This window comes from Pongo pygmaeus, chromosome 6 (assembly GCF_028885625.2).
Source record: "Pongo pygmaeus isolate AG05252 chromosome 6, NHGRI_mPonPyg2-v2.0_pri, whole genome shotgun sequence".
Classification (NCBI taxonomy): domain Eukaryota; kingdom Metazoa; phylum Chordata; class Mammalia; order Primates; family Hominidae; genus Pongo; species Pongo pygmaeus.
The window spans coordinates 35637798-35654894 of NC_072379.2; the positions used below are offsets into that span (position 1 = coordinate 35637798).

The window sequence follows — 17097 nt, forward strand, 5'->3', positions numbered from 1 at the left end:
CAGGATGGTCTCAATCTCCTGACCTCATGATCCGCCCGCCTCGGCCTCCCAAAGTGCTGGGATTACAGGCATGAGCCACCGCGCCCGGCAAAGATTTTATGTTCTGAGTGATTATTTCCAGATCCTAAGCTTATGTTTTCACTTATACCCAAGCGTTCGGTGCTAAAGATTATCCTCACTTTCTATATACAGTGGGCCAGGCTCAGAGGAGTGAGTCGCTTGGCTTGGTCACACAGGGCCTGGACTTAGACGCGGATCAGTTTGGGCACAAGAAGTGCTCATCCCCAGGTCACAAGCTGTGTGCTCCATAGACAGCAGGTAACCCAGGAGACTCTGGGTAAGCCACTCTCACGTAGGACTGCTGGCACAATGGAGAAGGGAGACAGCTCTCCAGATCTCCCACTCAGAAGCCTCGGGGTGCTGAGAATGGAGGAAGCCCCACACCCCGCAGGCAGCCTTGCTGTGAAAGGCACTGCCTCGAGGGATGGGTCCCTGTGGACACCCAGAGGTCACAACTTTGTTTCCCTGTGCAAGAACAGCCTGAGCACCCACTGATTCGGTGGCTCTCTGAGCTCCCCAGGGGCCATTTGTGATGGCTCTTGGGTCAGCTCCCCAGAGCTTGTCCCAGTGTGAGGGTGAGGCATTCATAGCTGTGTGATGTGGCCCTGAGACATCAGCCAGCAAAGATGCTAGCCAGTCATCACTGAATGCACAGCCCACCCATGGATGCTGGGGAGAAAAATCTCCTTACCCAGATGGCAAGGGATGTGGCAAGTTTTATGCCATCTCCTCAGGATAGGGGGCAATTAAAAATTACTTAAGGCTCTTTGGTTTTCTTTATGCTTTTTTATTCCTGTGGAATTTATGTGTTGATGAATGTATGTACTTATGTAAAACGAGGGAAAAGTGAAGAAATTGGGGTGAATGGCTAAATAGGGTTCATTAAAAATGAGCACAAATTCTGTTGAAGATGGCTCTTGAAGTGCAGCTCCGAGGCATCCTGTCTGTCCTACACACATGACAGCCACCGATTTCAAGGGCTGATCATCGGAAGGCTCTCTGGAGGAGTCTGAAGCAGTGCGATTGGGATCAGCTCTGTCACTCTACTGATCCCAGGGTACGTTTCTGAGCTTCTAAAGGTGTTTCTCAATGTAGGTCCGTAGGACATCTGCATCTTGAATCACATTTTTCAGCCTACGAATCTGCAATTTTCCATTGCTTTCCAAGTGACTTTACATTAAGGTTGGAGACAATTGTCTCTCTCATTTGGGCCTTTCATGGCATTTTGAATTGCACCGACTGGGATCCTGTGAAGGCCATGACCACACTCTGTACTCACTGCTTTATAAAAGTCATCTCAGTGACTGGTTTCTGCATCTTTTTCTTTTACCCTCCCCATCTTGTGCAGAGTCATGAAGGGCCTGGGGCCCAGAGATGCTGAAAGCTGGCCCAAGGTCCACAACCAGCAAGCGGAGGAGATAATAACACTAGGACTTTTGGCTTCTGAGAATGCGTTCCTCTGCCTCACAGAAAGGAAAAAAAAAAATAAGTTTTGGACTAGCCCGAAAGAACAGAGGAAGTTGTGCTGTGAGAAAGAAAGTGGGGAGAAATGCACAGGCCACGGAGAGAGAGAGGCCGGGCCTGGATGAAGCCGTGGGCGTTGGTGCCGTGCGAGGCCCAGGCATGCTTGGAGGAAAGGTCACTGCGGCTGTAAAGTGCTGGCCAGGGCGGGAGCCGGGTTTGTGTTTCTCGCACAGTCTCAGCCATCTGTCAGCTGCTTCAAAGGGCATTCAAAAGTCCAGGTTTTGATTGTTTCTTGGATTAGTCTGAGTCGTGTGGCCTGCCTTATCCACCCTGGAAAGTTCTAGGCAATTAATATTTATGTGGCATTTCTGAGGTTTTGATGCCCCGAGCCATTTACAAGATGCTCCCGGGCTGAAAGCTGGGCCCTGAGTTCCTTGGCTGAGTCCTACGTTGGAAACCACGTTCCCCTCAGTCTCATTATCACTCCCATGCCTGGTGAACCCAGAGCCTTCCTACACTTGACGCTTTATCACAGAACCACAGAAAATCTGCTGAAGAAAGCCTGCCCTACGAGGGCAGGAATTGGGTGATCGACCTGCCCTCCTGGCCTCTGTTTAGCATTCATCAGGGAGACTCAGGTGCAGGGGGCCAAGGTGGCCTCACCTGGACCAATGATTCATTCTCTTGAAGGCATTAACCAACTGCATTTCCTAGAAGTTTGCCCTGTCTACTCATTTGTGTTGAGAGTAGACCTGTGGTCACAGGAAACATTTGCGATTCAGGAAATGAATTACAATTTTTCTAATAAGCCTGGTTAGATGGCACTTTTCTGCTATGCGTGGATCCTGGAGGTTATATTGTCTTCGTAGCAAATACACTTTCATGTATATTATGGCATGTGAACATCAAATTATATGGACTTTACCTCTTATGGTTTAGTTTTATTTCAGCTTTTGGACTTTTAAAGCTATGCTGGCTGGGCATAGTGGCTCACACCTGTAACCCCAGCACTTTGGGAGGCTGAGGCAAGAGGATTGCTTGAGGCCAGAAGTTTGAGACCAGTCTGGGCAACATAACAAGACCCCCATCTCTACAAAATACAGAAATGAGCCAGGTGTGGTGGCATGGGCCTGTAGTCCCAGCTCCTTGGGGGGTGAAAGTAGGAGGATTGTTTGAGCTCAGGAGTTCAAGGCTGTAGTGAGTTATGATCATACCACTGAGCTTGCATCAGCCTGGGTGACAAAGCAAGATCCTTTCTCTTTAAAAAATAATAAATGGAATTTTTTTAAAAAAGTAAAATGTTAAAAGCTATGCTAACCTTGAGGAAAATACAGTAAATTCAGGGGCTCCCAGTGCGTGCAGTGTTGGTTGTTTCTCCATAGGTTCTCAGTAGATGTAGAGTTTCCTGGGTCTTCTTTTGGGTGTTAAGTGATGGCTCCAGAACAGCATTGCTGGGAGCACATCCTGGAATGGAGGGGTGTCCCTGGCTTTCCCAGCAAGGCAGTGCATGAATCTGCAGGCTGTCCTCCTCCCCTTAGCAGTGCAGCCTCCTCCTTTCAATGAGGGTGTCCAGCTATGCTGGGAAGGTTTTCTGGGACAGTCGCAGGCAAATTGGGTGATTGGTCACCCAACCTGTAATACACAAGTTTCACATTGGCAGTAAGCTGCCCATGATCAAATACAAAAGAGTAAATTTGATGTAGGAGGAATAATTACCTTAACAGTGACTTTGCCATTTTTCAAGGCAATTGAAATTACATTTGCCTTCACGGTGTGAATCCAATGATGTCTCTGCCTCTGTATTTGTGGCTGCCAGGGAAACTTCCAGCTGTGTTTCTCCTCCAGCTCCAAATAAGAGCATTTGCAGCTCGGCTGCATGTGCACCCACTTCCTCAGTGGAACACCCACTCCTCCTGAAGGCAGTGTTCAGATCTGCCCCCACCCCACACTCAGTGCTTGCTTCCACTCAGCCCTGTGTTCTTATTAAAGGCAAAGCTGTATGTGTCTGACTGTCTTTGTCGATATTTTAAATGCATTATTTCAGAAGGCCTGGAATGTACAACAAGTACCCTCCTAATCTGTGTGTATATTTAAAACATTCACGTCTAGTGCTTCATTCCACAAGCATTTCCGGAGAACCTACCAGGGTCCAGGCACTGTCGGAGCTGCTTGTGATAGACGAAAGAAGCTTCGTCTGTGCCCTCAGGAGCTCTCAGCCAGAGGAAGGGGGCGGGGGTGCGGAGTCTGTTGACCTTAGGAACTTTTCCAAAGAAGCTGGGACAGGCTAATCCCGATGACTTGTGGATCTTTCCTCCCAGGAGGGCAGCAGGGCAAGCATCTACCCCGACACCTTCCTGGAAGTCAAGGTCATAGCTCCCCTTTGACAGGTGCGAAAATGGGGCACAGACATCATAAGTGACTTCTCCCAGCCCTTCCGTAGGTCCTGCTGCTGCTGGGCCCAGACACCTTATCAGCTCCTAGCTGCTTTGGGAAACATCCCATTGAACTGAGTTCCAGTCTCTCGTCTGGGCCCTCAGGTGCCTGTTTTCCCACGGCAGGAATTAATTGATGCGGGCCACACGCGTCATGACACTTGGCCTTGACCACAGACCTTGTGAGAAATAATTAGACATGTGACAGTAACAGGAGGCCCCAAACCAGGAAAGAGAAAAAACACAGCAACTCTCCTTTCGTCTAAGCCCCAGGTCCTCACATGTGCATTAGAGAACTGCAAGTTGCTGTGACTAGGGAATAGCAATTTCTATCAGGATGTGAATGTGACCCACAATACAGTTGCATCACCCCTGGGTTTGGTTGCTCGTAATGTAAACCTGTGGTGTGCTTTGGTTAATGTGAAATTGTTCTGAGGCCCAGGGGTCAGTTCTGTCTTTGCAGACTGTTTGCGTGTGACTATTCTGCTTATTGCAGCTCTACTGAGTCAGCTGCCTCTTCTGCAGGTAGAACGGGGAGGAGCCTGTTGGGAGAAGCACACCTACCATAGTGACCACCCTCAGGGCCAGCAAATGCTGTTCTCCACTCCTCCAGAGCTGTTTCCCACATTTGACCAGCTCATTCCTGACTCATCCCTTTGTTCCTTTATTAACCTCACGTCTTCGGAAAGCCTCCCTCAGTCTAGATTAGGTTCCCAATACAGCGTCACATAATTTTTCCTTCATAATGCAAACCACAGCTCTAATTTCTCTAGCAATTGGTGTGGCTTTTGTTGCATGCTTGCCTCCCCTTCCACATCACGAGTTCCATGAGTCTTGCCCATCATATCATGTGGTGGAAGGGTAGACACGCTCCCTGGTGCCTCCTTGATAAGGACACCAATCCCTTCATGAGGTTCAACCCCCATGACCTCATCAAATTCCAGAGTCCCACCTTCTAATACCACCATCTTGGAGGTTGGGATTTCAGCATGTGAATTTGGGAGCACACAAGCATTCAGACTGTAACACTCCCCCTATTAATAAGTGGGGCCCTCAGGAAACATCTGGCTAAGTGGAGCACTGTATTTGTACAAGTAGATCAGAGGTGTCTGATCTTTTGGCTTCCCTAGGCCACACTGGAAGACAAATTGTGTTGTACCACATATAAAAAACACTAACGATAGCTGGTGAGCTTTAAAAAAATTGCAAAAAAATCTTATATATATATAATATATATATATATATATATATATATAATATATATATATATATATATATAATATATATATATATATATATATTTTTTTTTTTGAGATGGATTTTCTCTCTTGTTACCCAGGCTGGAGTGCAGTGGTGCGATCTTGGCTCACGCAACCTCCACCTCCCGGGTTCAAGCTATTCTCTTCTTGCCTCAGCCTTCTGAGTACCTGGCATTACAGGCATGTGCCATCACGCCCAGCTAATTTTTCATTTTTAGTAGAGACGGGATATCTCCATGTTGGTCAGGCTGGTTTCGAACTCCCGACCTCAGGTGATCTGCCCGCCTCGGCCTCCTAAAATGCTGGGATTTCAGGTGTGAGCCACTATGACCACCCTCATAATGTTTTAAGAAAGCTGATGAATTTGTATTGGGATACATTTGAAGTGGTCCCAGGCCATGGGTTGGACAGGCTTGAAGTAGATGTTAAATCCCTACCATGGGAATTCAGGAAGAGGGCCCGAGGGAACCTAGAGAAGACAGGGGTTTGGAGGAGCATTGGGAAAAGGGCAGGTGCGCCCAGTGTCAGACAGACTCGGGTGGTGTTGATCCTCCCAGTTCTTCTGGGCCTTGGGGCTTCACTTCCTCATCTGTAAGTTTGATGCGAGGGATGCGTGAGAGAGCGTGCACAGGGCAGGGTCTGCATCACCACCACCGTCACCATCACCATCACCGTCACCACCACCACCGTCATCACCACCACAATTACCACCACCACCACTGCCACCACCACCACCATCACCACTACCACGATTACTGTCACCACCGTTACCACTGCCACCACCACCACAACCACCATCACCACATGGAAAGTACCTAGAATACTTCCTGTGTGCTTACAATGTGCCAGACACCATTTAAAGCATGACACAAGTCCACTCATTAAAACATCAGCTCAACCAAACAAGCAATTTATTATTGTCATTATTATGGGTATGTCTCCAATATAAAGATGAAGAAACTGAAGTTATAGAGGGTAACTCATCCCACATCAAATGTTAGTCACGATCCTCTCAGTTACACCTGAGCAGAGGGCAAGGCCTCAGACGCGTACCCTCACAGCCCAAGAGGCAGTCTCCTCTGTCTGGACCAGGACCCCAGGGCCCGCCTCCCAGTTCCCTTGACCTCAGGCCTCTGCATCCTGCTAGTCGTCCTTCCCTGGCAGCCTTTACGAGGAAGCTGGAGCGTGAGAAGGTCTGTGAGGACAGCCCTGATCACAGCCTCCTTTCTGCAGGTCAAAGGAACTGGGAAGGGGGTTCCAGGGGTACTTTTGCAAGAGTGGCTGTGCACAGAGCTCTCTAGCACTGGAAGATCTGCATCCTGGGCTTATTGGCAGATACCAAATAACTGTGAATCTCTCTTCCCTGCAGGTGCCCTTGCTCGTGTGAATGAACAGAGGCCAGAGAATTGCAGAAACCCACCTGTAATACGCCCACAGGCATCACTCAAGGAGTCTGCATAGCCAGGAACATCAAGTTTTGGTGTTACTTTCTTGTCTACAGGCCAAAATGTGCACAGTTGATTTTCGGTGTGTTCCTGTATAACGGCTTGAAAGGAAAGGAAAAGATGCTGCGCTGCTGCGCAGCTCGTGTGCCAAGGAAATGTGTTTTGCCTCTGAATATCTTAAGTTGCTAATAAACGATTCTTGTTGGCAGGTTAATGGGACTATAAATGCTGGAGCCCAGCACGCACACTTAATTATATTTATGAGCAAAGTGAAAAGAATCATGCCTTAGACTGATTTTGGACCTTTGAGACTTTTACCACATACAGATGGATGAAACCACTTACTGATTTAAGATCTTTTGAATTTTAGAAAAAATATATGAATCAGATGGAACAATTTGAATATGATATGCTCCATGATGCTGTGTGTTTTGGTAGTAAGAAAAAAAAAAAACATTGGGAGGCTTTTCAAAGGTGGCTTTGTTAGGTAGTAAAACTACTGGATTCTTCTTCCTCAAATATTTGGGGCTAACACTTCACAGAGGGTCACAGTCCATGATCTGACCAACTAAGCTTTTAAAAATCAACTATTACCACCCAGAAAACAATCCTACATGATCATGTGGCCAGGGCATGCCCAAGTCCTCCAAGGGTGGCAGGTGGCTGAGGTCACACCACCACTGGAGTGGATGGGCAGTGCCCCATATGGACAGCCGTTCCCCAGGCTATGAAGTGACATAGGCCTCCCCATGGTGCCTGTGTACGGAGCCTGGTGACTTCTCTGGTAGCCTTCTGGAATCCTGCAGAGGGTCAAGGAGCAGGGATGTTGGATGCCCACCCGTCACAGAGTTCAGATCAAAGTTGCGCTGAGAGCGTCACAATTTTGGTTCAGCCTTGATGCGTTTGCCCAACAGCTCGTTGGCTCCCTTTGTATGATATCGTGGTCTTCTCACAAGGTGCCCAGTCACCAATATTTATAATGAGGTTTAACTACAGCAGTAGTTTTTCATATATATCTCTAAAACATTTTGTTATATTGAAAAAAGTAATAGAAATCAAGATGTGTTGAAATAAAATGTGTATCTGAGTGAGAAAACAAGTATGGTGAGGTCACTTTAATGTTTCACAGCGATCTCAGATCTAGGCCTCAGGTAGAATGGAAGCTGTTCTGCATTCGCTGATTAACGTTGCTAAACTCTTGGTGAGGCACGAGCTACCAGCCAATTGCTCTTCATCACAGCTATTTGTCTTTTAGTGCCACAAATAAAAGAAAATCAAATCTTAGCTGTTGTGTGAATTTCATACTACAGTTGGTTTGGATACCCCTCTTCCAAAATGGGAAGGACGGATTCAGTTATTCAACCAACACACGTTTCTGGCTCCCTCCTGCACTCTTCCATTCCCTGGGTTACATGCAGCTGACAAACAGGCAAAAATCCCCACACTTGTGAAATTCATGTTATGTTACTATGGAGGAGACAGACCATAGATGTGATATAAGTTAGCAAAATGTTGAGTACATTTAGACACTGATAAGTGTAAAGAAGAAAAACCATCGGGAAAGGGGGATGAAGGAGACAGGGGGATGAAGAAAGGCCCAGTGAGAAGGTGGCCGTTGAGTAAAAACCTGAAGGAAGTGAGGGAGCAAATTCCGGATGGACGCATGACTGGCAGCGAGAAGAGCGAGTGCAAAGGCCCTGGGGCAGGACGCTGCCTGGGTGTTAGGGGCACAAGGAGGCCATTGTCAAGAATGGGAGGTCGAGCAGATACAATGTTGCTGGCCTCTGCCCCTGGTCTTCACATACTGCATGGTGTTCCCCTTCTCAGAGCAGCCCTGCTCCCTGGCCAGACCAAGAAGGCAGCAGACAGAAGGGTCCCAGAGGTGGGCCTCGGGAAGGACGAGAGGGTGCCCACCTCCCTAGTTCATTTTCCTTGTGAGGGGAGGAGGACCCACTTTAGGCTAAATCTACTTTTGAAATTGTGTTGCCTTCTGTATCTCAAGCTGTGCAGAAGCCTGGGTTTTGAAGTGTGGAATATGGAATAATGACAGCCTCTGGCCTTACTTTGGTCTCTTTGCAGAGTGTTTCATGATTATTCTTGGTTCATCTTCTCAGTGAGCCCAGGTGGTATGAAGGCAATGTCTTCCAGATGAGCACACTGAAGGTCCAGACGATTAAGTACCTCAGTGACGTTCTTAGTATTGAAACATGCTTCTGCGACTCTGGATTGCCTGCAGAGTTAAGTCTAAACCACTCACCTACAGGACTCTTAGTGCCTAGATCCACACTGCCCACACACACAGACACTACCCACATCCCAAGTCCCCGGCCACAATGTCCACCCCCATGTCCTGTATCAACATCAAGCCACCAACAAGTTCCCGAATGCACCCGGGAGCTCCTGTGTGCCCCCCTCACATTAACCTGCCAGAGATGCCAGCACCACCCCTGCCCACTCGCATAGACCAGAAGTGCCAACCCTGTCCTCGAGACGCAGACCTCTGTGTGTCTCTGCCACAGTCAAGGTCAAGCCCTCCTCGCTGCTCCCTCCGCACCCACGTCTGCCTCTGTTCCCTCTGCCTGACCCCCACGTCACCTTCCCCTCTGGGGCTCACACCTGCCTTCTGATTATAGCCTCGAGCCGGGGGCAACATGCAGCTCTGAGCTTTCCAGGCCAAGTTCCCAGGAAAAGGCCTGGTCACGTCGGTTATCCCAGCATATTATTACTGGCGTTCTCTCTCCTTCCCAAACTGTCCCAGTTTAGGTCATAAATCCTATGGTATTTTTATTGACTGGCTCAGGTGAGGTAGTCAGTAAATGTTCAATGAAAGGGTGAATATCCGAGGGGAAGCAGCAGGGGGAATCTGGCCTGGTCCGGACTTCACGTTTTCTCCCTGCCTCTATATTTATTACACATTACACCCAGAAGGGAGCCCACGTGGGTCCTTCCAGGCCTCCCACCAGGCCGTGGAGAACCTCCCCAATGGGTCTAGCTTCCAAAACCTGCTGATTGTCCTGAGGCAGGACCTGGATCATGCCTCCTGCCCTGGTCTAGACAGGGCGGGTGCATGTGCAGTCTGCCTGAGAATCCCACACTGCCTCTTGGACACTGGTGCTGTAATGTCCTGCTCTAGGCATCTCTGCCTAGCTTCAGACTATCCTTTTTGTGCTGACAGTCCCCACACAGCCCTGGGCAGCCTTTCACCAAAGCTCCTGATCTCAAATTTTAGTTACCTACAAAATCTCTCGCTCGCATGCCCGGCCAACTCGCAGTGCCTCGCCTGAACAGCAGTCGCACCCCGCCCCACTGCCCGCACCAGCGGGGACGGCCTTCCTCAGTGGCCATTCAGGCAGGAGGAAGGAGGAAGCAGCTTCCCCATCTCCACAGGCATCTCCCACAACCATCAGGCGTCTGCTGCTTCCACTCCATGGCCTCTCTGGTCACCGTCCTAACAGTGTGGCCTCTGACCTGTTCCCCTTTTCCTTACACTGACCTCAGAGCTAACCAAGCGCCGGAGCCTTCCCAGACCCGAGCTCACTGAGGGTAGCTCACTGTACTCAGGTGAGGAGTGGGGGAGCGATAGGCAACCCAGCGCTGAGCCATGGGGCAAGCTGACCTTTATCATCCTGACTTCAGCGTCAGATTTCTCAACTGGTTTGGAACTTAAAAGGAACAAAAGTGTCATCACATCGGTTAACAAGGGAGAAAGAAAAGAAAAGGGGCAAAGAGAAAGACCAATACGACCACCGAACCCAAAGCCCAGCAGGGCCGTCCTCCCAGCCCACAAGTCCACTGCTGTGTTCACCCCTTCTTATCTCAACGCTGTGGGGGATGAGGGGAGGAGGCAGACTGAGTGCATGAAGCCGAGTCGGCCCTGGACAGGTCCCACGGCAGCTCCCACTCACTCGTTTCAGGAGCCTTTCGACACACGGCGACATCACCGGAGTGCAGTTCTGAAATCTAACCGATCAGGAAGCTTCCTCCGGGATGGCGGCGCGGGGAGAGCAAGGACAGGGAGGGAAGAGGGACATCCAAGAAGGCCGCCCTTCCCTGCTTCACTCCCCACGTCTTGCTGACTCCTGTGCTGTGTAAGGGAGCTTTCCAGGGCCCAGACACCTCCGCGGATTGGGTTGCAGCCATAGTTCCTCCTGGTTTGATGCACTATGTGGGGATGTGGCATCTGAGCATAGGTGTGCCCGCTCCTGTGGACTCGGATTCAGAGCTACTGACTGATCCCAGCTTTTGCCCCAGAATAAGGGGCTTTATTGGAGTGGAGATCTATGGATGCTTTTCTTACTCTTAAGAATTTTATTTTTTCCTATCACAAAGAACCATACTGTCACTGGGGAGGGGACTGGACTGGCTTCTGGGAGGCAGGAGGGAGGGCTGGGAAGATCCAGGCAGGGGACAGCATGCGGGATTTGGACAGTGACTATCTAGGAAATGAGGAGAGGCTGAGCCCTGTCTGAGTGTGGCAGGGTGTGGTGTCCACTTGATTGATTGGGAAGGAAGGGGACGGGGCCGATGGGAGGTTTCCAGCAGTCTGAGGCACCTGGCTGTACCGCTGGCCCTGACAGGGCATGGAGGCTGGGGCTGCAGTTGTCTTTGGTGTGCTGTTCTCAGGCAGATCCTCCTCAGCTCCCAGAGGCACCTCCCAAGGGGCTGAACATCAAGCATAGCAAAGCCTCCCTCTGCCACCCATCTCCTAACAGGTGCCATGGAGCTCTCCATGGGACATCTATGGCACCAGGTCCTACAAATGGAAGCCAGGGCCAACATCACCACCCCCTTCTCTGTAGTCCAGTGCCAGGAGGCAGGCACTAGGCCCTGGCATGATGGTGATGCCAGCAGCCAGCAGGATCCAAATAAGAGATGTGGACCTGTTGGGGATGTCCCAGTGGGAGGGCCACCCGCAGCCTTGGGGTAAAGTGTTTCAGGGACTGAAGCAACCTTGCCTTTCTGTTGTCACCAAAGGTCTCCTTCCTTTCCTTCCTTCCTTTCTCTGTCTTCCTTCCTCTCCCTCCTTTGCTTCCTCTCTTTCCCTTCTTTCCACCTTCCCTTCTTCCCTTCTGTTCCTCCTCCCTTCCTTCCCTCCTTCCTTCCTTTTGTCGTTTCTTCCAACCAACACTAAGAGAGCTTCTCTAAGCCAGACCCTGTGATGAGTGCTAGGGGGGGAAATTACAAATTAATTTAGTCCCTGCCTTCCAATAAGCCCACTAGTAGAGGGGCCACATGGCATTGGCCAATCACAGTGAGTGAGCCTGGTGTCCCAAGAGAGGGGAGACACAGGGGAGAGGCAGGGAATTCTTCCAGAGGAGGGGCTGGGCAGAAGCTGTGAGCTGATGAGCGTGGAAGAGTCCAGTCATTCTCAGCAGGGTGAAAGAGCAGCGGCAGCCAGCCAAGCAGAGGAGCAACACCTGAAAATGTCCAGAGGCCGGGAACACATGCCAGGGCCTCGCAGGGGTGTGCTCCTGGGGGAATGCAGGGTGATTCCGTGCCATGTTATTTCCACCACTGAGACAGGCCCAGGATGGAGATTGTCACCTGCAAATCCAGAAGTTTCACTGAAGATGCAAAGGTGTTCAAAGCTGAAGAGTCAAGAAGTGATGAACTTGGCTCCTGCTCATGAGTGATTAGGCCAAGCGCCCAACCGGGGCTCTGGTTAAGTAAGAACAGGGGGAAGTAGCTCCTGCAGAGCTGACTGGAGCCCACTCTCATTGCTAATGGAAAAAGCCACGTGTTACAGTGGTTGGACTCAATTTCCAGACCCTTCATATAGATGCAGAGACCTTGAGGAGCATAAGTGAGGTAGAAAGGTGAAATTCTTAGCCCGTTGCTCTCCATGCATTGCTGTCCCACCCATGTCCTTAGCAGGGGCTTTCTGGGTCTCCTGAAGACACGGTTGGTGGCTTCTGCCCAAGCCCCACCCTCACACACAGAACCCCTGCTTCCTCCCCTGGCATTTGGGTGCCCCATACTGCAGACTGTGTGGTGGGCCAGCCCTGATGGAGAGACCTGCCCAGGAAAGCAAAGGGCCAGCAAGGCATGCGGTGAGTCGGTGGCAAGACTGTACTCCAGTTGGTGCCCCTCCACTCAACTTGGAAAACACCGAGCTATGTGTGTTTCCCCAGACACACCATGTGGACTCTTCCATGCTTTGCACTAGAATTCCTATTCATCCTCCAAAGCCCAGCCACCTCCCATAGGAGACCAGGCATCCTCATGCCGCTGTCCCGTGGAAGGTGGCACCTCAGGTTGCTGTGGCCATTGCACACTAGAATCCACGGGCTTCTGTGACTTGGCGTTCTGGGGCCAGGTCTCACTCACGTGGGGCCTTTAGGCCTAGGAACACAGTGTTAGCGCTATATGTGTTTTATGAAGGGAACTGAGCAAGCTGCAACATGATCTGAGGCAGATTCTGATGGAGCAGAGGGCAGATGGTTCCAGACCATGGGGCCTGGCACGATGTGAGTGGAGGGGACAGCGGATGCGCGGCACCAACACAGGGAAGGGGCAGAGAGAAGATGACCTTGGGCTGTCAGAACTCAGCAGAAGGACCAAAGTGCCACGGACCAACTGCCAGGGTTCCAGGAGGCTGAGAAGGGTTCAAAGAGGATGTACAAGAAGGGCTCCAAGTCGAGCATCCCCACCCCAGTCCTGTCCCAGAGCCTCTGATGGGCTCGGGAAGTCAAGGCTCCTTCCTCCCACCTGACAGCGTCATTACTAAGGAAGGCGGGGACTGATTTTTCTATCTTCCTGCACTACGCCCATTTCCTAATCCGCAGCTGGACCCTGTGGCCAGGGCAGTGGCAGTTGGTCTCTGTTGTAGATTTCTAGAGCAGCACCTCATTCCTAAGAAGTCGGCTTGAAAAGGAGTTTCCTTGCACAGGTTGTCATCACGCAGCTGCTCCCATGCCTCTACGGGGGACTGCGGGAGAAGCTGCATCCCCAGGCTGCCACTCACCCTCTTGACCAAAGCCCAGGTGGGTCTGCCCAGCAGTGGCCCTCCCCGTGCCTTGCCAAGCCTTGAGGCAGTGAAATGGATCAACCCCACGGCCCCTGCCTCAGGTAGAAAGCTCCAAAATGACCCGCTCATCCCATGACTAATGAGCACATGCCCGATTGTGGGGAGAAACAGAGCCCTCCTATGAGGTATCTCAGAGGACCTGGACAGACTCCAAATTGCAGTGAAGAGGGGTGGCCAGGGCGGGAGAGTGGAGTCATTGGCGGGTGTCCAGTCAAAGGGCACAGCAGGCCAAACTCCAGGCCTGGGCAGGGAGGCTGAAAGCAAGGAGAGCATCGGGAGGTGGGCGCTCGGAGTGAGGGAGCAGACAAGCAGCTCGGACCTGTGAGCAGGTCCTGTGAGCAGGTCCTGTGAGCAGGTCCACAGGCTGTCGGACCTGTGAGCAGGTCCACGACAGCCACAGCATGGCGGGAGAGTCACGGGCGCGCCAGAAAGGCTCTGGCCTGGAAATCTAATCAGAGTTTTCATCCGGAATAGTGCATGTCCTACAGCAAACGAGCCTGCCATGAAAAGCTCCTGTGCCCAAGCTGTGATGTAGGCAGGACATTCACCACCCCAGATCTCCCTGTGGCTGGCTAGATCCTGGATGTCAGAGCAAAGCAAGACCAAAGGCCGAGTGGCTGCTCACTGAAGGCTTGTTTTCCAAGTGCTGAGAACAGTGGAATTTTACAGCTCCTTCCTGCCCCGAGGGTCTACCTGCCTGTGTGGCATGCTTGTCCATACTAGGGCAAGAGGGCAGGTAGCAGGAGCCACCTCTTCTTCTCCTTCTCCTCTTCTGAGTTTGTGAGTTTGCTTTGCCTTTTTTTTTTTTTTTTTTGGAGACAGAGCCTTGCTCTGTCACCCAGGCTGGAGTACAGTCGCGCAATCTCAGCTCACTGGAACCTCCGCCTCCCAGGCTCAAGCGATTCTCCTGCCTCAGCCTCCCGAGTAGCTGCCATTTTTATCTTCCCTTATATAAATCAGAACCACATGAGTAGTTAACCTCAACAGGCCAGACAACTGGGATTCCTAAAAGTTCAGATGATTCAGCCAAGTAGAGTTCACAAGCCATTCCTGGGACAATGCCAAGACACTGGTCCACGTGCTCACATATGTGGTCTCCTAACATCTGCTTTCCCCATTTTATAGCTGAGCAAGAGGCCCCAAGACATGTAGTGACTTGTCCGTGGTCACACAGTTGTGTTCCCCCTCATGCTGGTGTGGCCCCAAATCTCACCCTTCCCTCATAGTACCCCAGGAAGTGTTTCTGTCTCAGGAGACAGAGGCACGAGGCATTTTTTTGTTTTTGTTTTTGTTTTTTTGAGACAGCATCTTGCCCTATAGCCCAGGCTGGAGTGCAGTGGCGCAGTCTTGGCTCACTTCAACCTCCGCCTCCCGAGCTCAAGAGATTTTCCCACTTCAACCTCCCAAGTAGCTAGGACCACAGGCACGTGCCACCATGCCCAGCTAATTTTTATATTTTTTGTAAAGACAATGTCTCACTACGTTTCCCAGGTTGGTCTGGAACTCCTGAGCTCAAGTGATCCACCCACCTCGGCCTCCCAAAGTGCTGGGATTATAGGTGTGCAATCGTGCCCAGCCCACGGAGCATTTTTAAAGTAATGGAAAGGAAATGCCCACCTCCTTTTCATTCACCAGATCTAGGGTCGAGAAGGGCTCCTGTCCTGAGCTTTGTCTTATGGTCTCAAAGTGGGCCTGTGTATCCAAGGTGTGTCTGGCTGGGGGAAGCAGGGTCTCTACTACTGACATTCTAGAACCAGGGACCTTGCAGAAGCTTGAGTTCCTCGCTTGAGGATCACAGCTGCACCCCTGTCCCCCAGGAGGGACTACATCAGCATTCAGCCAGGACTGGGGTCCTGTGGGTGATCTCATCCTGCTTGTGTTTTTAGGCCAGCTGAGCAGTAAGGCCTCACTTCTAAGAAATATGTTTTTAGTGAACCAGTGAGGACACATGCAACTTCCTGGGAGTAGGCGCATGACCTAATCTAAACATCCCCTGGCACCGCGGATTGACGCTAAGAGAATCCACACAAGAAGCCTCACGAAGAAGGCAGCATCGGAATCTGACTTAGGAAGGTGACCACCAGGAAACCCGGGATCCATGGGTCCTACCAGGGCTGCAGCTTCCCATGGTGGGTGGGAGGTCGTGGCCAGGGGAATTGGGTAAAGATGAGATGAGGGGAGCCCTGGTGAGCAATGAGAGGGGAGCAGGATTCCCTAGCCGGGCCATGCTTTCCAGCAAAAATGCAGCTGGAGGACAGGGCGCTGTGAGATGGCGAGACCTGCACAGGCAGAGCTGACCATGCTCCTCTTACAGATACAGAAACTGAAGCTCAGAAAAGGGGCATGGCTTGCTCAAGGTGGCACTGCTGGCACAGATCCTGAGTGTCCCATTCCTTGCTGCTTCTGGAGTCCTTGGGGAGCCACAGGGCAGCAGGCCCAGGTGTGGGGCCCAGAAGGGACTTGGCAGTGCTCTCCCTCATAGTTTCTCTGCCACATCCCGCATCTGGGATATCCCCCTTTCCCCGCCAGACACGAATGTCCCAAACCATGGGCTCTTGTGGCAAACATGGTGACATTCCTGAGCTGAAAAAATTTATTTTGTTTTCTCCACTTCCTCATTTCTACCAGATTTTCTTTATTAAGCAAATACTGATTTAATCATGTGGAAAATAGCTATGGACAGTGGCTGTGTGTAATTCTTTAAGATTCCTTGAGTGAAAGAGACAGTTTTTGGTGGAATCATGTCCAAGTGCTTCCCAGATCCCTGGTTCCCATGATCGGGACAGTTTCCCGGTTCTGACTCTGGACTCCAGCTTGGCTCCCAACCTTGGGCCACTCCCTGAGCATCTCCCAGGGGCTTCTGTCAGCCCCCGTTTTCTCAGGGGCTTCTGCCTGATGAGGACTAAACTTTCTGGCATGGTCCATCCCATTGGAACCGCCATTTTCACTGGGGCAAGCCACGAAATGGTGAGAGAAGCATACGAACCAACTCCACACTTGCCGGCTGACCATACGGCCCCACAACCTTTCCATGCTCACGGCAGCTCTCTTGGCTTAAACATCATTTGACATTTATTCTGGCCTCTTAGACATTATTTGGTTTCAGATTCAGCCCACATCATGGGTCTTGGCCAAATGTATCTTACAGGGTGGTCTAAACATGACTTTCTTGTCAGAAAGATCCAGGTGGGAATCCTGGGCTGTCACACATTACCCCAAGCTGTGTGACTGGTGACACACAATTTAGCTCGACTTTCCCAATCGACAACATCGGCAAACATGCAGGAACTGCATCATATGTTTGGGAGAGCTGAAGATGATAAACAAATACACTTAGCACACACCCACCATGCAGGAAGCCCTCAGTAAAAGCTAACTAATATAATAGTGGTAATAGTTGCTATTCATAA

General features: G+C 50.8%; 1 protein-coding gene across 4 annotated transcripts in view; it reads left to right on the top strand.

Moving 5' to 3' along the window:
- COBL (cordon-bleu WH2 repeat protein) overlaps window positions 1–7944 on the top strand; it is a 299291-nt gene extending 291347 nt beyond the window's left edge. For all 4 annotated transcript variants that reach the window (XM_054495468.2, XM_063667308.1, XM_054495469.2 and 1 more), the window contains one exon: window positions 6585–7944. In XM_054495468.2, coding sequence (XP_054351443.1) covers window positions 6585–6602 — 18 coding nt within the window. In that variant the 3' untranslated portion in view covers window positions 6603–7944. The remainder of the gene's footprint in view (window positions 1–6584) is intronic.
- The last annotated feature ends 9153 nt before the right edge of the window (window positions 7945–17097 follow it).